Source organism: Meriones unguiculatus, chromosome 10, assembly GCF_030254825.1.
Source record: "Meriones unguiculatus strain TT.TT164.6M chromosome 10, Bangor_MerUng_6.1, whole genome shotgun sequence".
NCBI lineage: Eukaryota > Metazoa > Chordata > Mammalia > Rodentia > Muridae > Meriones > Meriones unguiculatus.
In genome coordinates, this window is record NC_083358.1 from 17,531,365 (window position 1) to 17,556,764 (window position 25,400).

General features: G+C 43.7%; 1 protein-coding gene across 1 annotated transcript in view; it reads right to left on the reverse strand.

Annotated features, from left to right (window-relative positions):
* The window catches only part of Hydin (HYDIN axonemal central pair apparatus protein), a 355,607-nt gene that overhangs the window by 179,435 nt on the left and 150,772 nt on the right, over positions 1-25,400 (reverse strand). The window contains exons 18-19 of the mRNA XM_021632513.2: positions 24,132-24,284; positions 2,302-2,540 (exon numbers count right to left, since the gene is read on the reverse strand). Coding sequence (XP_021488188.2) covers positions 2,302-2,540; positions 24,132-24,284 — 392 coding nt within the window. The remainder of the gene's footprint in view (positions 1-2,301; positions 2,541-24,131; positions 24,285-25,400) is intronic.

The following is a 25,400-nucleotide window of genomic DNA, read 5'->3' on the forward strand; positions in this document are numbered from 1 at the left end:
GGATTTAACTTTACAGCCAATGGTAAATTTTAGGGAGAAAAGCTTACACATATAACATTAATAAACTATATAGAGCTCTTGCTACTTATTTACAGTATTATTTTAATAACCACAGAAACCCATCCATCAGAGCCATAATAACCCCCATCTAGGAAGGGAGAAAACGCTCCAACTCTCTAAGAAATTTGCTCCAAAATATTTGATCAGAATGGGTGGCATATAGGCATTTCTTTAGTACAGGGTTTGGCCAGCCTCCTCTGTAAAAGGCTGAGGGCTATCACGTGAGCCTTTGGGGTCATATGATAATAGGCATTACTACCCGACTCTGCACAGTCTTCTCAGTGTGAAAGTAGCCGTGATTAGTGTGATCAAGCCTGTAAATTATATACATACAATCTTAACTTGTTTCAATATACCTTGGAAATTCCAAGCTCCTTCATAAAGAGTTAAGTAAATAAGGAGGTCTTTAATAAGTACTTATGACATAGAGAAGGGATGAATTAATGAATGAAATAATTATAACTTGAAAGCATGAGACATGCCGGCTGCACGCTTATAGAAACGGGCAGTGGGCTATGGTGTACCTGCCAAGGCTCTTGCTGCTTCGTATGGTTATTGTTGGCATCATTATTATATGGTCAAAAAGGAGAACAACAGGTTATACAGAAGGGAAATTAATAGCCAATAATTACAGTTTGTTTATATATTCATGAAAACTGTTAGCTAGCCCTCAAATTTCCTTTGGGAGGGGGTTTGACACTATTTGTAGATTCAGAATAAACCTAAGCAATTAGACACGGTGCAAAGACTATTGCTTTCTATAGTTAGATTTGTGTGGACTTAAGAAATTTGAGTAGAAGCATTAGTATACAATGACAAACGCCTTTCCTTAGGGCCAAGTGATAAAGTAGAGAGGAAGGTTTTGGTGTTCACCTGATTGAAAACCATACAACTAGACATGTGTAAAGCATGTAATCCACCTCCCCGGGTTGTTACTTATGTTGCTATTGCTTGTGATGTTTTCAATTAAGAGCCATGTTTGGTGGTTAAAGCAGAGGAGAGGAGGGGTGGACGGGACTGTGGGAAGGACTTCTTAGAGCACAATGCATGTGAGTTGGGTTCAGGACTGGTACATCAGAAGGCCAGAGCAGCAGCTTCGGGGTCCTTCTGCTGCTGAGAAGCACAAGCCAGCCAAACCTTGAGAGTCAGCTACTGATAACTGCATCGTGTCCTTTTGGAACCAGGAATGAATCCTTACATATATCCTCTCCCCACTGCACTCAAACCTCCGGCGTTCCATATACATTTTGGATCACACTGCTCAAAGGGGTCTCTGAGCCCCTCCCTCTTCTTGAAATATTCGGATCCTCTAGCTTTTCCTGAGTAGCCAGGGGAAACCAATTGCAGCCAGCTCAATCACTGGTGCTAGGATGGGGAGGCAAGTAGAAGAAATTTGATCCATAAATTACTGGCTTTGCAATGCCTGCTATATTTGTAATGACTCACTTTCTAGGTAGACTCTACTTAGGTTACTCTAAGCTGTGTCCGAATTTTATACATTTGTGGAGAGGGATAGGAAGCGTATTGAAATCCGAGAGGGGAAATTATGGAGACATTCTGAATACATCATTAAGTATCACTACCCTTTTCTCCACAGTAGAGGGATCTGGCCTGGAGAATGCAACCAGGTTTCCTATCAGCTGTCAGTTTTACACAGCCTAGGATCATTTGAAAAACAAAGAGAAACAAACAAACAAACAAACAAACAAACAAAAAAGCGGAGTCTCAAGCAATAGCTTTTATCAGGTTGGTCTGTGGGCATGTCTCTAGGGGATAGTCTTGGTTGGTAACGGAAGACAGAGGGTCCAGCCCACGGTGGGTGTTACTGTTCCCTGGGCAAGGTGTCCTGAGGTGTTTAAGGGAACCAGGTGGGCAAGAGTGTGAGAGTGAGCCAGCAAGCAACAAAGCAATGTTCCTCCATGGGTTCCTGCCTTTGGGTTCCTGTTTGGAGTTCTGACATCTCTAAAATGATGTGCTGTGTCAGGGATGTGCCACAGGAAATAAGCCCTTCCCTAATTTGTTTTATCACAGCAATTAAAAGGAAACTAGAGAATATGGTGATGGTGTGGAAATATGTTCTCGTAGCAAATGTAACCAAGTTGTGACTAAAAACCAACTTCTTGTATCCAGGGTACTCATCAAGAAAAAGGGAGAAGTGGGATAGGAGAGGAATGGAGGGAGCTGGTTCTATTTAATCAAGACTTATGGCATCTATATAATTGCTCCATGATATTCCTTTACCTAAAATGTGCTCCCAAGTTGAGTTCTGGAGCAAAGGGCTTGTCTGAAACAATGGTAGAGCCAATCCCGGTGGCCTGGACGGGGATCCGGTAGGTGTTGCTGTGCTCAACCTCCAGAATGACTGTGTCTTTGAATGTCACTATGTCATCCAGGTTGGCAGTGAGGGTCAGTGGAGTGTCGTCTTCTGCAGGAATTATGCCCTCGCTGGGTTTAACCGTCCAAAGGGATTTTTTTTTTGCCTGCAATACAAGACTACACGTTAACTGGGTGGATGGTCTTGGCTCGTCACCTAGCTTGTGTCAGAGCCCTCTGCTTCAAATGGCCCACACCACAGAATTCAACTTCAGAGGCAGACACCATCATTTTATTTTATTTTATTTTATTTTATTTTATTTTATTTTATTTTATTTTATTTTTAGAATCAGAGAGGCTGGGTGTTTCTTAACTTCCCTTTTCAAAAAGCAGCTCAAGTCTGAAGAGCAAGGCCACCCTTCAGCTTTGGAATGCTCTGTGAAGATCTGCGGCATCTCTTCCCCGTGATGCCAGGTCTCTGACAAGCTCCCACTAATTATCTGCTCTAACCTCGTAATTCTGAGACACCAACAGAAGGGCCAGCATTCCCTTCTGGAATTTTCAAAGAAATATTTTTCAGAGGGGAAGTTTGTAGAATTAGAGTGAAGATGAGCAGCTTTGTAATTAAACACATAATAGCAACTCATCCTGTTTGTGTTTGTGTGTGTGTGTGTTTTCTATGCTTTTGTAGTAATTAAAAGAATAAGCTTGTTTTGAAATACATTGACTCAGAGTTGGGACTCCTATCAGTTTATTACGTGCTTGGATATTCACAGCACACCGCTTTTTCTTCCTAAAGGGTCAAAGCCAGTGCCTAACAAGCCGACTCTGACCATCGCGGTGGAAATGGCTAACCCATCCGAACATTCCTGTTCACTTTCACCTGGCTCCAGATTTTTCTCCTTAGCGCTTACTGTCTTCTGACATAGTACATAATTTCCTTATCATATTTATTGTCTTTCCTCCTGCAGCGGAATGTAAACTCTACACTGTCATTTGTTTGGCCTTTACAAACAAACAAACAAACAAACCCCAAGTATCTATAGCAGAACATGCTACATAGCTTTGCTGTATCTACAATACAGCGTGTCCAGCAGACACTTAATAAACATTTGACGGATGAAGGCAGGTATGGCGGCGCATACCTGTAATCTCAGCACATGGGAGTTGGAGGCAGGTGGAGCCCGAGTTCAAGGCCAGCTTAAACTGAATAGCAATATCCTGTCTCAAAAGTAAAACAAAAATTGATGAATGCACGTGTCAGTCTTCTCTTTGACATTAGCATATTCACTTCTCACAGCTCAAATTATTAGATATTTCTTCCTTATATTATGTAGAGATATGCCTCATTTTGACCCACTAGACACGGGCTTTGGTCCCTTCCTCGGAGTTATGTAGGGCGAGTTAAATGCGCTGCTTGTATGTAATAGTCCTTCAAATTCTGCATCCCAGCTTTAGAGGACAACTTTAGATGCCTAAGGAAGATTCAGAAGTCAGTTATAAAAAACATGGGTTACGCTGGAAATATTAATTAAAACACGATTTCTGCTTCTTTGATGGTGATCTATTTTTTACTTTTAGACTTTGTTCTTGTCTTTGAAAGTCTATAGTGCCTTCTTCTAGGAATTTTATCTCTTTCCAGAGTCCTTTGTTTGATTTTCTCAGTTTTGAACAGTTATCAGTAATTGTCAGTTGAAATGTTATTTCTGCCTCATTTCTCATCTCCTACCATTTTAGAACTTCCTAACTGCCTCTCAGTTATGGTGTGGCCTGGAGTGTCCCCAGGGGCTCATGAAGACGGGTCACCCAGTTGGTGATGCTCTTGGGAAGCAGCAGAAACCTTAGGAGGTGGGGCCATGTTAGAGGAAGTGAGGTCACGAGGGCGTGCCTTGCCGATGACACTGGGACCTGGGCATCCCTTTATTTGCACTCTACCTCCTGACTGCCATAAAGCAAGAGGGTTTGTTCCACCATGAGTTCGCAGCCACAGGGACAAAGGGTCCAAGCGGTCATGAATTGAAAATCTCTGGAGCCATGAGCCAGAGGTAAGACTTTCTCTGCGGCAGTTGCTCGTCTTAGCCATTTTGTCACAGAGAGGCACAGCGAATGGGCACACCATCTCTTGGACTCTTAATTACATTTACTTACTTTTACTCTCTGACATGTTTTGGATGGTTTCTCCTCAGTTTTCTTCCAGTTCACTAATTCTCTCTTTAGCTGAGTATAATATGCTGTTAAACAAACCTATCACATTCTTTGTTTTGAATTTTAAAATTAGGTGTTAATACTTGGCACTTATGTTTGCAGGGTTTTCAGTCTTTGGGAGAACTGCTGAAATTATGATTCTGATATCCAACTGATCGCCGCTCCTCCTGGTCACCTGCAAATCTGGTGAGCACATGATTTTAAGACTTTTTACCAAGTACCCTCAACAGACCTGATGTTCAGTTATTGTGTAAAAAATGCCCAAATCACATTCTCTCCCCCTGAAAAGCTGACGTGACATTCAGGGAAGCCAGGGAAACACAGAAGTGCAAGCCAGGAAGAGGCTGGAGAGAGACTGCCTCAGAAAGTCTAAGGGACAGGCTGCTTCTCCAGAGGAGGGCAAGTTAGAACGCCCTGACTGTGACAAACTCAGTTTTCCTCCACATGTAAAATTAGACCTAGCTAACAAGTAGTGTGTCCCTAACTACACTACTATTGATTAAAAAGCCTAGCCCACTCTCTCTAATTGTACATATAGGCAATTATTTCAAAATTAATAAAAAGCATCTTCTCTCTACTTTTGGTAGCTATTTCCTTTCATTTAACTCTGATTCTATTTCAGAGAAGACATTACTTACATAAAATATTTAGTTATTACCAGTAACACACTGGGAAAGGGCCACAAAAAGAAAAGCCATGGAGGTGGGTTAGAAGCTTCCAGAATCATGAGGCAAACGCTCCAGCTCACTAGATAAGAGTGTGATTATTTACTTGAAAACCTTCCCTGGCTTCCAAGACTTCTCCAAGTCATGGGCTCAGGAGAAACCCTCAAAAATCAAGCATTGGGAGGAGAATGATGTATTTCAAAGTAACTGTAAAACTCACCCTCTGAGCTCACTGGCTTTGGAGTCTGTTTAGTCTCAAGTCATCCTTCTCTAGGTGACAGAGATGGTGAAGTGGTTGCCATTCTGAGGACCCAGGTTTGATTCCCAACACCCACACGGAAGTACACAACCATGTGTAACCCTGTTACCAGGGAACTGATGCCCTTTTCTGGCCTCCATGGGCTCTAGACACGCAGACTGGTGAACAGGCATGCATGTCGGCAAAACACTCACATACATAAAGTAAAAAACAGGCAAATCGAAATAAACTTATCCTTCTTCCACTTAATTTCCATGGTGTATTTCTAGCAAAACAAAAAGGAGGAAGGTAAAGACACATGCAACCTGAGGAGACTCCTATGGTGCCCACCAGTCAGAGAGCTTTCGGAGGGTTTAGAATAGGGTTGTGCTAATGGTTGCTGTGAAGAAGAAGGACAGAGCCTGTCACCAGGCAGTGTCCCATGGGGTGACATTCCAAATCCAGTCTAGTTCTGGGGCAGATTGGGAGGCTGGAGCTGGTCGGTGGGATCCACTAGCCGCTCTCTTAAGAACTGACTCAGGGGGACTCATACAAGGAGAATCTAATATTTAAGCCCCAATGCTCCTTTTCCAATTTGAAATTGAGGACAAATCCTGTTAGACAGACCAAAAAGCTAGCTACATTTCCTTGTGCTTTGCAAGCCGACATGGGAAACAAGTAAATTGCATATTAAAATGTAAATGAATGAAATGAATCCCAGAAGAACATTTTCAGATTTACAAATTGTGTGTAATGAGGAGGTAGATGAATGATGCTGGGGAACATTTACTTCAGCGTTGGCACTAATAGAAATTATAGGCTTAACTCTAAGTCAAAAGTCTTAGCATTCCTCATGACCTCTGAATGAGGAACATTTAGTGACACAGAAACAGAGGAAAGCAATCCAACACGAAGGGTTGTTCTAGACACAGCAGGATCTGAACCGGGATAGGAGTGTGATTGTTTGTATGTGAAAGACAGTTGTGGGTGAACATGCTAAAGCTTGCGTGATGCAATCTGTTCCCCCAAATTCCTCTGTGCCTTTATTACTCGCTCACTCTCCCCTCGTCCTTGTGATGGAAGGGGCTGTAGGTCCCTGCTTCTCCAGAGCATTCAGATAAATTGTTTACAGTTTTACATTTCTTAGACTGAGGAGATGGCTCAGTGGGAAAAGCTCTGTTGTGCAAGCATGAGGACCTGAGTTCAGCTACTCAGGACCCATGTAAAAAGCAAGGTGTGGTCATGTCTGTGTGTGTGTGTAGCCCCAATAACCCCAGCTGTGAGGCAGGTGGCAATAGGAGGATTTCTGGGGTTCACTGGCCACCAGCCTAGCTCCAGGTTTAGTGGGAGACCCTGTCTAAAGGGAATAAGGTAGAGAGTGATACAGCAGGACATGTGATGTCACCTTGTACCTTCACGTGATCACATGGGTGCACACACCCTCACATACACACGTGGACCTACACTCCCCACACACATATAAAAAGATATTCCTTACACATCTAATTTTCTGGAATGTAAACTATTATCAATAGGAGAAACTACAAGAATGGAATTTCACAGTATTACATTCCTCTTTGGGTTCAAAGAAATACTTCTTAACAAAGAAATACTTCTTAACAAAGGTTGTGTGTGTGTGTGTGTGTGTGTGTGTGTGTGTGTTTTAGCCAGTCCTAAAGTGAAAACGGAACAAACCTATAAGACATTAGTCACAAAGATGACATAAAAATGGGTTCCAAAAGAACTATAAATGCAAATTCAATTTTCTGTAGCCATTAAAAAATGGATCAAGGTAGCTTCATTTCTCTCAGTCTTTGTTACTGTGGGTTGAAGTCTTTGGATGAAATAATTTCAATATGACCTACACCGTTAAAGCAATAGAGGGAAATGGATTTTTCATCCTTGGCTAAGCAGTCTTTCTCCTTTCTTGGCATTTTTAGGCTTGCAGTTTTGAGATTCTAGATAGCTACTTTTAGATAAGGAAATGGTAGCTGATAAAACAGACCCCTGATGCTCAGTGGATTAACACAATATCAGCTTATTTCCAAGTTGTGACAGAGGTGAGGATTGGCGTCTAGTCCACACAGTCATTCAGGAACCTCAGATGGGCAGATTGTGACACATTGGACACCCAGGACATTGGTGAATCACTAGACAGCAATGCAGAGTGCTAGGATTCATACACCAAGAAGGCAGTGTACATCATTTCTGCCCATTTCCACTGGCTAGAATTCCCTCGCGCAGCCATGCCTAACCTAGGAGGAGGCTGGGAAATGTAGTCCTGGTCTGGGGCCACAGCAAAGGGAGACTGGTGTGGTGGGCTACTTACAAAACTCCCTTGTCAATTTAGTTCACAGCCACTGCTTGAGTTTGCCACCAACCCAAACACTCTCAAATCTCAGAATTGGAAAGGTAAAGGGCTTCTGAGAGAGACTCTCTTGGCATTTCAGACCCTATGAGAACCGTGGCCCCAGACTGCGCATTCATCTGCTATTAGAAAAATACAGAGGCCTCAGGAGAGGAGATTGGAAGCGCTGGCCTTTCTTCCCAATTTGCGGCTTTAAAGCATTCTATGTAGTTTTGTTCATCTGTGAGACATAAATCAATGCCATTAAAAAAAGAATCAAAAGGCATGGTGTCTTTCAGAGAGAGCACTGTCAAAGTCATTTGTTCACTCTATTTTTCCTCTGATCAGTGGTGCAGCTCAGTCCTCTGTCCACAATGAAGTGACAGGGGTGGGTGCCACTTCAGGTCAGGGGACATCAGTTTTCGATGGATGTAGACCGTCTCTATTCGATTCCTGCTAATGCAGGTTAGATGCTCTGGGAACAAGACTGAAATGAAGTTGCTTTCTAAGGCTGAATCAGTGAGTTTTCTTTTTGATGAAGCTTATTAATCAATGCCTGGCATAAAGCCAGACAGCAAAATACATCATAGGATCTAAGGACAAGATACCATTAAGTGCCAGATGCTAAGGTCCCAGGCCATTCTTGCTGTAAGTCAGATTGCTCTAATGTGCCAATGAAGCTTTGATACTTGACTTTCAGGTGTGCCCTTTCATTCGTGGGAGGGCATTTTCCTTTGTAGGAGGGAAAACTAGGCTAAAGAAAAGGTGGGTGAATGACAGGCATGGCCATTGTGAAGAACACATCCTGACCGTTTCATGTCCACAGTATGGTAAGACAACAATGGATGAAGATAGATGAGGAAGTTGGGTTCAGAGGGAAGCAGACGTGGGCTCGAGTCCCTGCTTAGCTGCTGTCCAGGTGTTGGGCTTGGGGAATGACAACCTGTGGTGGTTTGAACGAGATGCTTCCTCCATTAAGTCTTGAGCATTTGAACACTTGGTCTCCAATTGACTGTTTGGGGGAGGATCAGGAGGTGTGGCCTTGCTGGAGGAAGTATGTCACTGGGGGCAGGCTTTGAGGTTTCAAAAGAGTCTGCTTCCTGTTTGTGGTTTGAGATGTGAGCTTGCCATCTGCTTCCCCTACTCTGCTACCATGGACTGTTAGCCCTATGGCATGAAAACTAAGCAAGAAAACTCTTTCTTCTATAAACTGCATTGAAGATGGTAATAAAATACCAATAGAAAAGAGACCATCACCATTAGCCTACAGACCTAATTAACTTTGCATGCCGATTGTGCCTTCCACACGAGGTGGACTGGTGATGGTTAACCGCATCGTGTGTGTGTGTGTGTGTGTGTGTGTGTGTGTGTGTGCGCGCGCGCGTGTATGCCCTAGCACATAGTTACTGCAAACCACAACTCTCACCATTATTTTACTCAAATCTGAATTTCTCTCATATCACACAATTATGGGTTTAATGGTGTTTTGCTAAAAAAAAAAAATAGAGTATGACAATGAGAAAATAAAGATGGATTCTGAGAAAGAATTTAAGATTTAATATTCTTGCCAGAAAGAAGTGGGTGGAGATTCGTGGTAGAGAGAATTCTAAGATGGGCTCCAAGATGTCCATCTCGTGGGGGCACAGTTATCTTCTCCATTATTCAGTCAAATGCTAACACTGGTGCCCCTGGGAAGGGATTTTGAAGATGTGGTTAAGATGCTAGACCAGTTCACCTTCAATGAGGAGATCATCTTCAGTGGGGCCTTGGGAGAATGAACACCCCTTAGCAAGGACATGTTGAGCCTGAGGGATGGGAAGAAATGGCTGTATGAAGAGTAGGGTAGCTGTGGTGGCCCAGAATCAGCGGAGAGCAGTCCATGCTTCTGACAAGGGAGACAGGAGATCTCTGGCAGGCATTCAACAACAGAGCAAAAACATGCCAGGAAACTAAGGGCCCAGGCTGTGGATCTGTCCTCTGTGGAACCTTCTTCCACCTCTGGTCAGAGGAAGAAGCCATCCTAGCCAAGCCTCCCAGGAGGAATGCAACTAATCTGTTTCAGCCCTTGGTGAGTCTATGAGAAGGAAGCAGCCATGCCAGGCCTGGCTTCCTGACCCACAGAGACAGATAATAAATTAGTATTGTTTTAAACCACTAGATTTACAACAATTTGAAACCTAGCAATAGAGGGTTAATATCAGCTTCCATACATTTCTTTCAAAGATGCTGAAGTCAAGCCTCCAAAAAACTTCACACTAAAACCTCAGTTGGAGCTGGAGAGATGGTTTAAACTGAGTACTCATGATAAGTATATGATAATTATAATCATAGATGAACAAATATTATGCAAGAGCATGGCTTGTGCTCTTACAGAGGATTGGAGTTCAGTTTCCAGCACCCACACCCGGTGGCTCACAACCACTCTAGATCCACGAATCTGACATCTTCTGGTCTCTGAAGGCACCCCCACCCCCACCCCAGGCACATACACATAAATAAGAAAAGTAATCTTTAAAAAAGATTGCCAGTGATGGCTGTCTCTGCTTTTTCAGCAAATTAGGGCTGGAGAGTCAGCCATTTCCACAGCCCGTAGCCAACATATATATGATAAGTACGTGCTTACGTGCAGGTGAATGTGGCCATGGGAAGGATGGAAGACTTGTGACCTTTTCAAAGTTCAGAATTCCATGCCCTCTGGTGATTACTGGTGAGGCCTGCAGGCTTGGCTACCAAGGTAAATCAGCCAGGGCTTTTTATAAGTTTCCGTATCATGTATTTAATATTTTCCATGAAAGGCAGAAGTGGCTGCTATTGTTTGCACGTGTCACACTGACAATAAATGCTTCGGCAGGCCTGCTGTTATACAGGGCTAATAACTATGAAGCCCAAAGAAAATAGCACCATGCACTTGAAAACAACATCTCCTTTGCCATTTGAGACCTGTGAAGTCCCCCCTCCACCGTGAAATAAGGGGAAGCAGATAACAACAGGAACCCACGTGTGGAATGAGAGTTGGCTTTAGACTTCTATTATCTCAGCAGATGATCCTTTCTCTGTGGGGCAAGAACAATGAGGACTCACCACGGCCTGTCTCCCTTTCATCATCTAAATGGCATCTGGAGTCATATACTCCTCTGTCTTGAAGTGAGTCATTTTGCTGCTTTAAGCAATTAACTCGCAGTTAAGCGGGAGATGCAGGAGGGTTGATGCCAGTCTTTTCAAGGGAGGCAGTCCAGGGTCACAACTGCAAGTGTGGGCTTTGGAATCACTTGACTTAGTGGTCAGTTCTGGAGCCCATCTTCTGTTGCTAGGTGACCTTGGGCTGATTTTACAATCCCTCTGTTAATTGTGCTTTCTCTTTTCCTTTTGGACCAGGGTCTCACTCTTCAAGCAGGAATGCCTTGAAACACATGGCCCCTGGGATTGGAGGTGTATGCCGTCCCATTTGGTTTGAGTGTGCTATCTGAGGGTTAAATGAAATGGTACTGGACATTTCATACCCTCTCAGGAAGGAGCGGGCCTTATTCATGTTACTTTCTAAACCTTTTCACCCAGGTTTTTGTCCTCCCCAATCCATAGCACTGACAGGGCTACTCCATACAAACCTGAGCCTGGTCTTCTCTTACAGAAGATTCTGGAATGGCTCCTCACTGTCTGGGTCAGCACCCTGAGCCCCTTTCAGACATCTATGAGTCTCATTCCATAAAAATTACCCCAACTCGACCAAAGCTTTTCATACGTGCTTCAGAGCACACTAACTGCAAATGTGGTCAAGCTTTGTCATATTTTGTTCTGTTTGGTCCATGTCTAAGCCTGCCTCTCTCTCTCTCTCTCTCTCTCTCTCTCTCTCTCTCTCTCTCTCTCTCTCTCTCTTTCTCCAGGGTTTCTCTGTGTAGTCCTGGCTGTCCTGGATTTGATTTGTAGACCAGGCTGGCCTCAAATTCACAGAGATCTGCCTTCCATTTGCTTCCCTGAGCACCACCAAGGCTAGCTTTTTTTTTTTTTTTTTTTTTTTTAATGACTGGGAACTTCATAGTTTGGGGTGGATCTTAATGTGACTTAGGTCCTTCTGTGATGTCGCTCAGACCCTCAGCCACATGGTGGCTCATAGACAGGTCTGCTACACTACATATGGCCTCTGGTCTGGAGACTCTAGGCCAAGCTTGACTAAGAGGTCACCAATGCCTTTTCTAGACTTGCTGTCCAGGGCAAAAGGCCACCTGGCCCTCCCAAATGTACCAAGCACCATCATTGCACATGAATGCATGCCCATTTCTGTCTTCCTGGTGGCTAGCTTTCAAGTTTCCACTCAAGTCTTCTGACTTTCCTTTGACAGAAGAATGGGTCAATTCCTTCTCTGTGCTTACAATTTTTATCATCTCGCTGTGTGGCTTGCGGGCTCGTCTCTTCTGTGCGATTGTGAAGAAATGAGCCATTCTATTTCCATTTTGTTTCTCCCCTCGGTCATCAGAGTGCTGGCAACGGGTCAGGGCTCAAAAATAGTATTTACTTCATGGTCAACAAATATATGAAAAATGTCCTGTCTCGCAGGAAAGCCGAAGAAACGCAAGCTTGAAATGAATGTTAAAAGCAAATCTGCTGGATTTGGCAGAAATAGCAGCATTGGTGAGAGGGTGGGAGGCAGTATCTGGTGCGGGTCTGGATCTAAACTGATTTTCTGAGTGATGATGTCTTGAGTGAAAACATCTGGCAACAAAAATGCTGTTATCCCAGGAGTGGAGGGAGTGGAGGAGTGAGGTGTTGTGGGGTGGGGGTTGGGGTTGGGGTAGGCACATAGGCCTCAGAGGGAAAACACTGGAAAGTGAACACCAAAAAACTTCGCAGGGGTCATCTGCACGGGGTTCATCTTCAGGTGTTTGCTCTAGAAGGATATTATTTGTGTAAAAACAGGACAAGGGTGGCACACGCTTCAGGGAATAAGTGTCTCCTAAAATAACACAGTGGTTCTCTGTCTGTCTCTCCAGGTTTCAGAGCTGGGAGCCAGGGCCTTGTGCATGCTGGGTAAATACTTTACCCACGAGTTCTTTCCCAGTCATTCTATCTCTCTAGAGCCTGTTCTCCCTTCCTCCCTCCTTGCTTCCTTCCTTCTCTCCCTCCCTCCTTTTTACACATGGGAAGTTACTGGCCTTCATCCCCGGAGGTGGCCATTGTTAGTAATTTCGTGTATCTTTTCAGATACATTTTATGACTATAAAAGAAACATCCCTTTTTGTCTGCATCCAAGTCTTTCCGTAAAAAATGGTGGTGCGCTGTATATGTAGTCTTTTCTGTGCCACAAGGGGGATTTTGTTTCTCTTTTTATCATATGTATCCACAGACACAATGTAGTGAGGGCAGTGAGTCTAGAAAAAACACAGTGAAAAAATACTAGTCCTTTGAGCCTTCTTTCCCATCTTTTCTCATTACTCCAGTTCTTGGCTGTCACCACAGACACACACAGCCAGTTATTTGATCTCTTAGTCCTTGTTTTGAGGTCTCTGGAGAATCTGTTGGAGCTAAAGTTTGGATATCATCTAGCTCATTCTCTCTGTGAGGGTGAGGATGGTTCTACTCTCTCACCATGCCTCTCTCTCACTTTCTTCTCTCCATCCTCCCAGCAGAGATGTCTTCATGGTGAGAAAATATTTTGCACCTAGACCAATCCATCACCATTCGTAGCTGAGTCTGAGCATATGTTATGGTTACGGTTCTTTTAACTACTCTCTTCATGAGCCTAGGAAGAATCACCTTTTTTCACAGAGGTTTTCAGCCTAGCAAGCAGAGGCTCACCCACCGACGCACAGCCGAGCACAGGGGATGGGCTCTTAAAAGACTTCCTACCAGTTTCTCTTCTCAGAGACAAATCCCTCCCGGAGACACCTATCACCCAGCTCACTGAGGGAAGTCGGGCAAGTGTACAGACTTCTGAAGCTCAGCTCACAGCCTAGGAGTTTGTGTGTGTGTGTGTGTGTGTGTGTGTGTGTGTGTGTGTATTTACAGTTTTAAAAATTTGTATTAATTACAGTTTATTCACTGTGTATCCCACCTATAGCCCCCTCCCTGGACCTCTCCCAATCCCACCCTCCCTCCCTCTTCTTTCTCCACCCATGCCCCTCCCCCAGTCCACTGATAGGGGTGGCCCTCCTCCCCTTTCATCTGACCCTTAGCCTATCAGGTCTCATCAGGACTGGCTGCATTATCCTCCTCTGTGGCTTGGTAAGGATGCTCCCTACTCAGGGGAGGTGATCAAAGAGCAGGCCACTGAGTTCATGTCAGAGACAGTCCCTGTTCCCATTATCAGGGAAACTCACTTGGACACTAAGCTGCCATGGGCTACATCTGTGCAGGGGTTCTAGGTTATCTCCATGAGTGGTCCTTGCTTAGAGTGTCAGTCTCACAAAAGACCCATGTGCCCAGAATCTTTGGTTCTGTTGCTCTCCTTGTGGAGCTTCTGTCCCCTCTAGGTCTTTCTATCTCCCCCTTCTTTCATAAGATTCCCTGCACTCTGCCCAAAATTTGGCTATGAGTCTCAGCATCTGCTTTGACACCCTGCAGGGTAGAGCCTTTCAGAGGCCCTCTCTGGTAGGCTCCTGTCCTTGTTTCCTGTTTCTCCCTCCTCTGATGTCCATCCCCTTTGCCTTTCTGAATGAGGATTGAACATCTTACCCAGGGTCCTCCTTCTTGCTTAGCTTCTTTAGGTGTACAGATTTTAGTATGTTTATCCTATATTATATGTCTAATATCCACTTATAAGTGAGTATATACTGTGTGTGTCTTTCTGCTTCTGGGATACCTCACTCAGGATGATCTTTCCTAGATCCCACCATTTGCCTGCAAATTTCATGATTTCCTTGTTTTTAATTGCTGAGTAGTATTCTATTGTGTAAATGTACCACAATTTCTGTATCCATTCCTCAACCAAGGGACATCGGGGTTGTGTCCAGGTTCTGGCTATTACGAATAAAGCTACTACGAAAATGGCTGAGCAAATGCCCTTGTGTAAATGAGCAAATTTTGGATATATGCCTAGGAGTGGTATAGCTGGATCTTGAGGAAGCGTTATTCCTAATTGTCTGAGAAAGCACCAGACTGATTTCCAAAGAGGTTGTACGAGTTCACATTCCCACCAGCAGTGGAGGAGGGTTCCCCTTTCTCTACATCCTCTCCAGCATGTGTTGTCGCTTGACTCTTTCATCTTAGCCATTCTGATGGGTGTGTCAGACCAGGAGTTTGACTGGAGTTTTTCTTCCATTAGTGTTTATCCCACTGGAGTGCAAGTCTTTTGAAGGCTGCTTTAAGCTTCCCAACCTCTCATACTGTCAGCGTGGGGCTCATTTCCCTCAGTTTCCTTTTCCTTTTGTGTTGGTTGCCCCCCCGACCCATGCCCCCTCCCTGACATGACTTTCTTATGTTGTTGGGCTTTTCTCCCTCTTCATGTGGGGGAATAGTTTGTGGAGATTTCCTGTCACTCAAGCCATGACTGTACCTGTTGGGGGCAGAGGAGCTATGGGAATTAGAAGGCCAACTGACATTGTTCTAAGTCTGTGCAATTTCCAGTGTTCTCAAGTAACACGGACAGTAATCTGGTGGTAAAAGGCCACATTGTCCTTTTGAATGCCACTGCCTTCTTAAGATTCAGTGAAAGGTGTCAACTCAAACACAGGCTCAAACCCAGGGAGTTAAACACAAGGAAACAGGATGGCTCCTGAACACACACGCACGCGCGCGCGCGCGCGCGCACGCACGCACGCACACACACACACATGCACGCATGCATGCACATTGCATGGTTTTGGGGCAGTTGTGCAAGGAAGGAAGTCCTGTAAAGAAAGAGAGGCAGAGAACAGATGAGCCTAGCATTTCTGAATAGTTATCTGCTAAGAAGTCCATTTGTCTCTGACATGAAAGGATGCTCTGAAGTGTTTCACAAGATGACTCCACTGACAAAAATTTAGAGAGAAGAGCGAGGAGTGAGGAAAAGGCAGCATCAGAGCCTCTGTTCTACAGAGTTCACATGATGATGTCAGCTGACTCAGAGCCTCAGGGACTCTTTTGCTGTCCCTCACCTCTTTTTCTTATTAAGGAAAGACAAATACAAGACCTTCAGACACAATACCAGAAAATATTTCTCTTTCCGCAAGCTGTTTCCCCTGGCGCTTCTTGTCTGTCAGATAGCAATCAAAGCTACCATTTACCAGATTCTTACTTTTTCAACATGTTCCTTCTCTGTGTATCCCTGCACAGTCTTCTAGATACCACTGCCATTGTTACAATGAAAGAGAAAGAATCAAAATCTCAAAGGGGTTGAATACTGTCGCCACTATGTGAAGAATCAGGACTCGATTCCTTGATATACACCGTGTGGCTCTTCTGAGCGACCGCCATATGCATAAAGCCACCGTACATGGCATGTGACCCTGCTGGCCCAAGGTAGTGTCATCCCTGCCAGACGCTGGCTTAATATGCCATCACTGAGAGACGGGTTTCTTTTCTCCTCCAAAGCAAGCAATTTAGTGTGTGTACAGCGATAGCATAGCAGCTGCTATTTACAAAAGAAATATTCCAAACGGGATCCTACGACAATTCTGCCATGACAAACACATCTGTCCAGTCTGTTTTCCTACTTGTGACAGAGGGGAAGAAACGAAACTGAAGAAGATTGTGACTTTCTTCCTGATGGAAGTCTCACTGGAGAGGCCCGTGAGGAGTCCACAGCACACATACTTGTAACATTTTCTTTCTTTCTTTTTAATTACACACAGGCACAGAATGAGAGGAGTAAACCCTTTAGCTGTTGAGGACAGCAAGAGCCTTCTTTTAAATGTGACATGAGTTGGGCTGCTGCTGCTGCTGCTGCTGCTGGGGAAGAAGTTAAACATTCTCGTGGAGAAGGAAAAGGTGAGGTAAAGGAGGAAAACAAAACGGACCTCATGCTTCCTCTGGATGATTGCTGCCATAACTGCATGCCTGAATAGTAATTAGGGGAGAAAGCAATTATCCAAAACTGATTAGAAGTCAGGACAAGGAATGGAGGTGGACAAGCATGCCAACAAAGTTTTTTTTTTTTTTTTTGGACAGCTCCCTTTCCTTTCCAAATGCCCTTCTTTCATTTTGGCTTTAACTCATACTAAACTAACCATATTTGACCAGTAGAGCTGTCATTCTAGACTCGGGGAAGGTGCTGACCCAAGATGTTACCTGATATTTAATCAATAGCTTTCCTTCTGTCAGCGTGGTTTATATAATCAGTGTGACCTGGTGGACTCTGTCTTCTTTTAGCTCTGCCAAAGTGAGAGAGGTCTCAGGTGGGGTCGGGGCAGGGGTGAGAAGCTCACTGTTCTCTGTAAAGCATAAACCTTTGCTTCCAGAACTCTCAAGCTTATGGCCACTGACATCCTCTCGCCACCTAATGGGTCACTTAGGGATGGCTCAGGAGGAACTCAAGTCATGCTGGAATGACCATAATGTTTATTTGAAAAAAAAAAAAAAGATGCTCCTCAAAATAGGATAGAATTTTATTCTCTTCCTGTCCTTTTATTCCTAGTGTTTTTTAAAATATTTTCTTTCAAATATTAAAAGTCAAGACCAATAAAACAAAAAAAAGCACCTCAGACCCTCTGATTTCTTATTTCCACTGAAGACGTATTCTTTCTCTTGTAATGATCGTGTATTAGCACCTACAAAGGGCTAAAACAAAGATTAAGAGGACACGCTGTCAGTCAATGAGCTTAAGTTTAAAAAATTTCTTTCACTCTAACCCATCAAAAGGTGAGATAAATTTTTGAAGAAAAGAAAAGCTAAGCATGGTTGTATTCAAAACCAAGTTAACATCATATGACTCACACATGGGACAGAAACAATGAGGGGCTAAGAGCTCCAAACCTACAAGGATCTAGACTCCTAACATTCGTAGAGGCAGACTGAAGAAAACTAGAAACCGAAAGAAAACAAAACAGGACAGGATGTGGGCCGAAGCTTCTGGAAAGGCAGCTTCTCTGCGAGTGGCAGAAAAGCTGTGATGTTCCTGACAGTACAGCCTGCACAAGCTTGTGCTCCGGGACAGGACCTGATAGAGGCATGGAGACTGTCAGGCAGCTAGACTGTGGGCTAGGCCACCGTCACGCTCACACCCGGAAACTGACTTTTCCAGTATCTCCATGGGAGGGCAGGCACAAGATCTGATTGCCGTTGAGAGTGAAGGCAAATATGAAACTGCTGGAAAGGGAGGCTTGGGCATTAAGAATCAGACAAAACGTACTCCATGCCAGACTGACATCATTTAAGAGGCTGAACATCTGGAAGAACAGCTGCAGACAATCAGGCAATTAATTCACTCCTGAACAATCAATAGTGCCGACTGAAATGGATTAGAAAGTGCACCCGAGATCCTCAAGAGAGCCGAAGAATAGGATAATACAACCAAAACAAAGCCTGTGAGGACAGGGAGGCTGGGATCAAGAACAAGCATTTATAAATAACCAGTTAGAACTCTTGGAAGTGAAAAATACAGTCTCTGAAGTTAAATTAAAAGTGTAGAGATGGATAAGTCTCAGACTTGCCAAAAACCAAAGCCAGAATTTGTAATGTGGAGCATACCACTGAGACAAAGAGCAGAAAGCATGAGCAAGAAATAAAAATATCGTATAGGAGAGTACAAGAAAAATTCTAGTAGCATATTCAGTGTGAATATATATATATATATATATATTTATGTATGAGTGCATGTACATATGTGTACCTGTGTGGGTGTATATGTGTATATGTATGTGTGTTTGTGTGTATCTGTGTATCTGTGTATGGGTTGTATGTGTGGGGGTGTGGGGGTGTCTCTGCGTGTATGGTATGGGTTATATGTGTGGGTATGTGTGTATTTATGTATGTGTGTGTCTTTCTTCATGTTAAAATAGGTATTACTTGTATACTATACAAAGTATCTACTTAGATGGATTAAAGTCAAATAAACGTAAGAGACAACGTTGTTTAGCTATTTCTTGTAACACCTGTCATATGAGGATGAGGCTGTGCTGTCAGCCTCAGGAAAAAAAAGGGGGGGTCAAAGTTGAGATAAAAACTAAAAGCATCTTTGAATGCTGAGACGCAAAGCCAAACTTTGGGCAGAGTGCAGGGAATCTTATAAAAGAAGGGGGAGACAGGAAGACATAGAGGGGACAGAAGCTCCACAAGGAGAGCAACAGATCAAAAAGTTCTTGGTACAGGGGTCTTTTCTGAGACTGATACTCTAACCAAGGACCAAGCATGGAGATCACCTAGAACTCCTAGAACCCCTGCAGAGATGTAGCCCATGGCAGCTCAAGTGGGTTCCCTAGTAATGAGAACAAGAACGGTCTTTCACAGGAACTGATTGGCCTGCTCTTTGATCACCTCCCCCTGAGGGGGACGCAGCCTTACCAGGCCACAGAGGAAAACAATGCAGCCACTCCGGATGAGACCTAATTGACTAGGATTAGAAGGAAGGAAAAGAAGACCTCCCTTATCAGTGGACTTGGGGAAGGGCATGCATGCAGAGGGTGGAGGAAGGGAGAGATTGGGATGGGAGGAGGGAGGGAACTACAGGTGGGATACAAAGTGAATAAAGTGTAACTAATAAAGAATTTAAAAAATATATATATATATAAATTTTTAAAAAGTAAAAAATAAACTAAAAGCAATTTTGAAAGACTACAAAGCCCCATTGTAAACAATGGATCAGCATACACAATAACTAACATCTAAAAATAGATAATTTGTAATAGATAACTGACATCAGAGGATTCTGAAATAAAAAAAGTTCAGAACCTCAATGGTAACAAAGGAATACGAATGGAAACTGCAGTGACACATCACTTCAGGCTCATGCTGGCAAGGGCTTCAGAGTCTGACTACAGTAAGTTCTGTGTGTTAGAGAGAAAGCTCAAAGCTTCTGGAAGAACACACTTTTGCTATCATTGCTTCAGACCCAACGATTGCACAACGAGGTATTTGTCCACTCTGCATAAACCCCAAGTTGTCACTTACATGTACAAAGCGACAAGGATTTTGTTCACTGTAGTGCTGTTACAATAACCCAACTGTCAGCTTGTAGGAAAGGGGATAATCATATTATCAGCAGACCGAATACGCACAGCAGCTAAGCTGAGCAAACAGATGTATGAGCAGAAGCATGGAGAGCCTCTGGAATATAACTCTGAGTCTAAACAATAAATTACAAGGTGTCACATACAGTCCCTTGAGTTAGATAACACTTCTAAAGCAAAAAAAAAAATCATATGGTATTTATAAATATTATGCACTAATATAAAAGCATGTCTTTGATACACACTAAATTCACTACCTGGTTGTCTTTGAGCAGAGCGCAAGGAAATAGCACTGTCCAGGATAATATCTATTCTCTTATGAACAAAAAAACCAAGATCTCTTCGCCATTTTGATGTTCACTGCCTGACCAGGCAAAGTGATACAGTACAGAATCATAGCGAAAGGTCATGGGTCTGGGATTGAACCACCGGAGAGAGCACCAGATTGCCACTTATTTCTACCATATCTGTCGCTAGGTGCTGGAAAAGAAGTGTGGAGACTGTTACTGTTGGAAGGAGACATAAAGAAACGAGAGAAGAAAAGATGGCCCTGCTGAGGTGAGGGAACAGCCCAGTCTCTGGAGGTCTGAGATGCGAACAGCCAGGTCTCCTCTGCTGCATCCGTGTGGTGGCTCAAGGGGCAGACAACAAAAAGAAATGTTTTCTAAGAAAACATGCTTGAATGAGGCATCAGTAATTCCTTTCCTGGAACTTTCCAGCTCAGACCACAATGGCTTCTCACTTGAGTCACAGAGGCAAGAAGGCTGCCGCTAAGACATCTGCCCGCCAGCTGACTGCCAGGGTCCCACTGACACCTGAACAGAAGGCTTTCCACTAACTGTAGCCAAATTAGAGCCAGGCGTGTACGGGAAAGGATTCCAGATGCTTCCAAGCAAATGCTAAGCGATGCCCTTGTTCTTCCCAGCCAGGGACACCCGTGAGGAGAAGGCATGTGTCCTCTAGATGACGGCTGATGTCCTCGGGGTCCTGGAACGCTTCCCCAGGCTCACTCCATTTCCACTGCTCCAAGAGGACAAGGACTTTAGCTTCCCGACCTAGCTCTGTCTATCTGAAAAGCCTTCCCACCCTTGACAGTCTCATGTTTCAGAAGGTTTTATCCTTTAAAACCTGAGGCCATTCATTCTATTCTATTGTCCCAAATAAGACTCCTCCCCGACTGTCTGTCCTCAGAGCATGTTGGTATTCCAAATGTGTTTTGAACATGCAGTGTCCCCACTCATAGTCCTGTGTGTGAACACTTGCGCTGGTGTTGCTGTTTGGGAAGGAGCCTTTGGGAGGTGGATCTCACTGGCTATCAAATCCTCCACTTCCTGTGAGCAACAAGATCAGGAAGTTCACTGCTCCTGTTATTGCGCGCTCCCCACCTGTCGTCATGTCGTTGTCACCAAGGCAGACTCTAATGCTGTGGAATTGTCAGCCAGAATAAATTCTTTCTCCACTTAGGTGCTTTTCTCGGAGTATTTTAGCAACAGAAATAAAACCAATACAGTGGGTATTCATAGAGATCCACGCACAGGACATCAACTCAGGATAAGTTAAATTTTTACATAGATATATCTGTATATATACACATATACTATGCATTTTTTCATTCAACACTCTATAAAGAGGTCTTTTTTAATGCCTTTTTAAAGTCTATTTCTGAGACATTAAAAATTTCTCTAAACTGTCATTGATCTTCCTGACATCACCTTGATGGAGGGCTGTCCATTTCCCATCTTCTGACCCCTCCTGCTGTATGTTTCTTGCAAAGGGAGAATTTAATCATAGTGGCAGCCATGATACATGTGGCCCCGCATGAAGCAGATCCCAGCAGACGGCTGACAGCAGGGAGTATCGGGGAAGGATGACGTTTTCTGACAGTCAGGAGAAGAGAGAGAATGACCCCTCCTTTCAGGACAGCTAGCAAAAAGAGACCGTGGGGCTCCTGAGTCTGCAGCAGGCTTGGTGAGGGAGCAAACAACTATTAGTTGAGGCTCTTTCCTAAGGGTCGGCAGGCTAAGAATTCCATTTCTGTAATGTTAATACATATTTATCAGGAAGTGCACAAAGCCCTAGCTACCACACGAAAGGAGTTTACTTTTCATCTATGATAACTTCTGTCGAGACTGCTTCAGACTTGCCGAAACACAACCAGCACCGGTGTCCAGGAGCAGAAGGAGGCAGAACACAGCCAGCGGCACACTGCTTGTGTAACATGCTTGGCTCTGATGTAAGGACATATTAGACAGCTGAGACACAGGATCATAAAGTCTTGGTGGGGAAGGAAAAGGTGCTATTTTAGCAAGCTAGTTGGGCCATTCACTATATACTTTATATTAATAATAAAAAAATCCTTGATGTGCTCTCTGGGTGTTGAAATATTCCAAAAATTGCCATCAAAAGTGAAATCTGGGGGCTGGAGGGATGGCTCAGTGGTTAGGAACATATGCTACTCCTGCAAAGACCTGAGTTGCCAGCACCCACTTTTGGTGGCTCACAACCACCTGTAACTCCAGCTCCAGGGGACCTGGTGTTTATTTATAGCTTTTTCAGGCACTTGCACACGTGTGCACACACAGACCATCACCACCACCACTAAAACTTTTTGGAAAAAAAGTAAATTTTAGAGAGATTGGTGAATGGGAGGAAACTGGTGATAAGTATGTTCTGAAGCTTCTCTGGGTTGCTCGTGTCTTCCTTCTGTTACCGTCAGGCCTTCGGAATCCACCCATAGGTCCTAGCTGGGTTACTGACCCCTTTTTCTAGGGTCAATTTCATATTGGACCAGGAAGCAACATTTCCCCAGCAAAACTTCACAATTTCTACCAAATGCAGCTCTGAGTTAATTTGATAAATAGTAGCAGGTATTTTTTTCTCACCAGAACTTTTCTCTATCAATTATTAAATAATGTGGGGCCACCCCTCCCCCCACTATGTCTCTCTCTCCTTTTTCTCTCCATCTCCACTCAATAAACCTTTTTGGATTCTAAAAATTATTAAATAATTTAGAATAAATTAGACAAAATTTAGAAATAATTAGATAAAAATCTGGATCTTGGTGCTTCATGTTGAAAAAAAGCAATGGCTGAATGTGAAAAGGCCTTGACCAAAAAAAAAAAAAAAATAGGAAAAATGATGATAAAATGAATCATGATGATGAATAAAGGCTGCTAACTGAGACCAATATCTAGTGAGCTGTTTCCAGTCAGGAGAAAGGAATAATTCTCTTCTTTTCAATAGTGCTTGAGATAAAATTAATAATGCTTGATTCTTCAGAAATATCTTACAAATGTTGATGTGAAATGGCAACTCTTACTCAGGTGACAATAGTTTGGAGATAGGAGGAAAGACATACCAGTTATAATTTTATGTTTAAGTTTGGAAACCCAGTTTTTTAATTAATGGTACTTTTAACTACTAGAATAGAAATTCCTAAACTCAGCAAAAACAAGACAAAACTGAACCAACCTAACAAATGCACAAATAAAGAAAACAACTCCAATAAATAAACAGATAAGAGCTTGTAGGCAGCTAGCATATCTAAAATATAGTTATGTGATATGCAGGTCTGAGACAGATACATTTTAACACATATACTTTGACTTATTTTCTTTAATTTCCATTTTTGACATATAATATCTTGTATGTGATACTTCCCTATAAGATTTATTTTATTTTTGAGTGTGTGTGTGTGTGTGTGTGTGTGTGTGTTCATGAGTGCAGTTGCCTGCAGAGGCCAGAAGAGGGTGCTGGATCTCTTGGAGCTGGAGTTAGCCATTCAATCCAGTATTGGGAACTTAACTCAGCAAGGACTCTTAGCTGTGGAACTATCTCTCTAGCCCTGATAGATCCTTAAATTGTATTGAAATAGTCTCTGAAGAAAGGGGAGAATAAAAATAGAATAAACATACTAAGACGGGTATATCCAAGTGGAGCCTATAGAGATGGTGATCTTCATAGGGCTTGGAGCTGGTGTCTTCAGGGAGAGCTGAAGCTGATTGCCTCTGAAATAGCTTCCCACATGGGATTATATCTGCTTGCTTACTAGATATGCATATTGTGCTTCTTGATTAACAAGAGGCTTGTAATAAAGAGAATTAAGGATAGGAATGACATGGTACTGCTTAGCCATGCAAATCTCTGCTTCTGGCACTCATTTTAAAACACGTGTTGTAAAAAATAGAGACACTGGACATAAGCCAAAGCTGTGATAGCCCAGGACTTACCATGTAAGCCCGAAAAAACGCAGGGATGAAGGACTGGTTAGATAGCTGGAGAATTCTGGAAGTGTCCTTCAGCACGTAGATATTGCCAAAATCGATTTGAGTGGGATGTATGAAGACAACTGGACCTTCTCCAATACTCTTTATATGGCATATCTGAGTCCACAAGAGAAAGAACAAAGGACCGGGTGAAATGGCTATCCTTTAAAAGGGATGAAAGCAAAAACTTCTAGTCTCCTCTAATAGAAAAGCAGGGGCACAGAAGGGTGCTGGTGTGAGCTGACATCCCTTCTCACTGGTTCTCTGTGGTGAGAAGGACATGGAGATGAACACCTGTGGTCAGACCTGTTCATCTAGCTGGGAATGCACCCCCCCCAGGATGGTCAGCTTTCCTGGAAGCCCAGGGTCCCACAGTAGAGGAAAATCAGACTCTTGGAGAAGTGCGTTCCACTCAGCCCTTCAGTCTCAAGAAAACGTAACATGCTTTGGAGTCTGTGTGATACCCAGCTTTGAGAGTCTGCAGAGCTACCGCACACAGCTGTGCAGGCTGGCAGTTGAAAGCCACTCTGAACTGGGGGGTAGGGGGGCTTTTCTTTCCTAAAAGCACTAGCTGCCTTCTTCACCAGCTGCATGTGTGCACAATGGCTCCACCATGAGCCATGTGGAGGGGGCTGGCCTGCCGTTGACCACCTGTAGCATCTTACACAGAAGCTGTCAAAGCAAAAACTTCGCTCGCTGTGCTCTGTAGGCGATCGGATTCAGCTCAAAGGACACTACCCAGCTTCCAAGTAAACTGAATGCCCAGGCAAACAACCTCCATTAAGACTCAAGATTGACACGTTCAGCCCAAGCAGCGGTTTTCAGTGTTTCTCTCCTACCTTGCTTGGAGAGACTCTCAACAGCCCCAGTAGGTAAATGTGGGTGATGGTTAATGGGGTTGCTGTATAGGAGAAGGTCTGGAGAGTGGGGCATGAAACTGGTCTTGCAGCCTGTGGGTGACCGAGTGATGGCTAGACTTGCTCTGGGAACAGCTGAGGAATTTGTTGAACATACAGACATGCTGACCACAGGAGGCACCAGCCGTGTGTGTGTGTGTGTGTACATGTGTGCATGCATATGAAAATAGTGGTACTTGAGTTAGGCCTAGGAACAAATCCTATACTACCTTATCGCTTTTGGGTATCTGCATACAGTTTCCCCAGGTAACACCTCACATGTGTTTTATGGCTGTAGAAGGAAAACACAAAGCCCTGAAGATATATAATGATGACA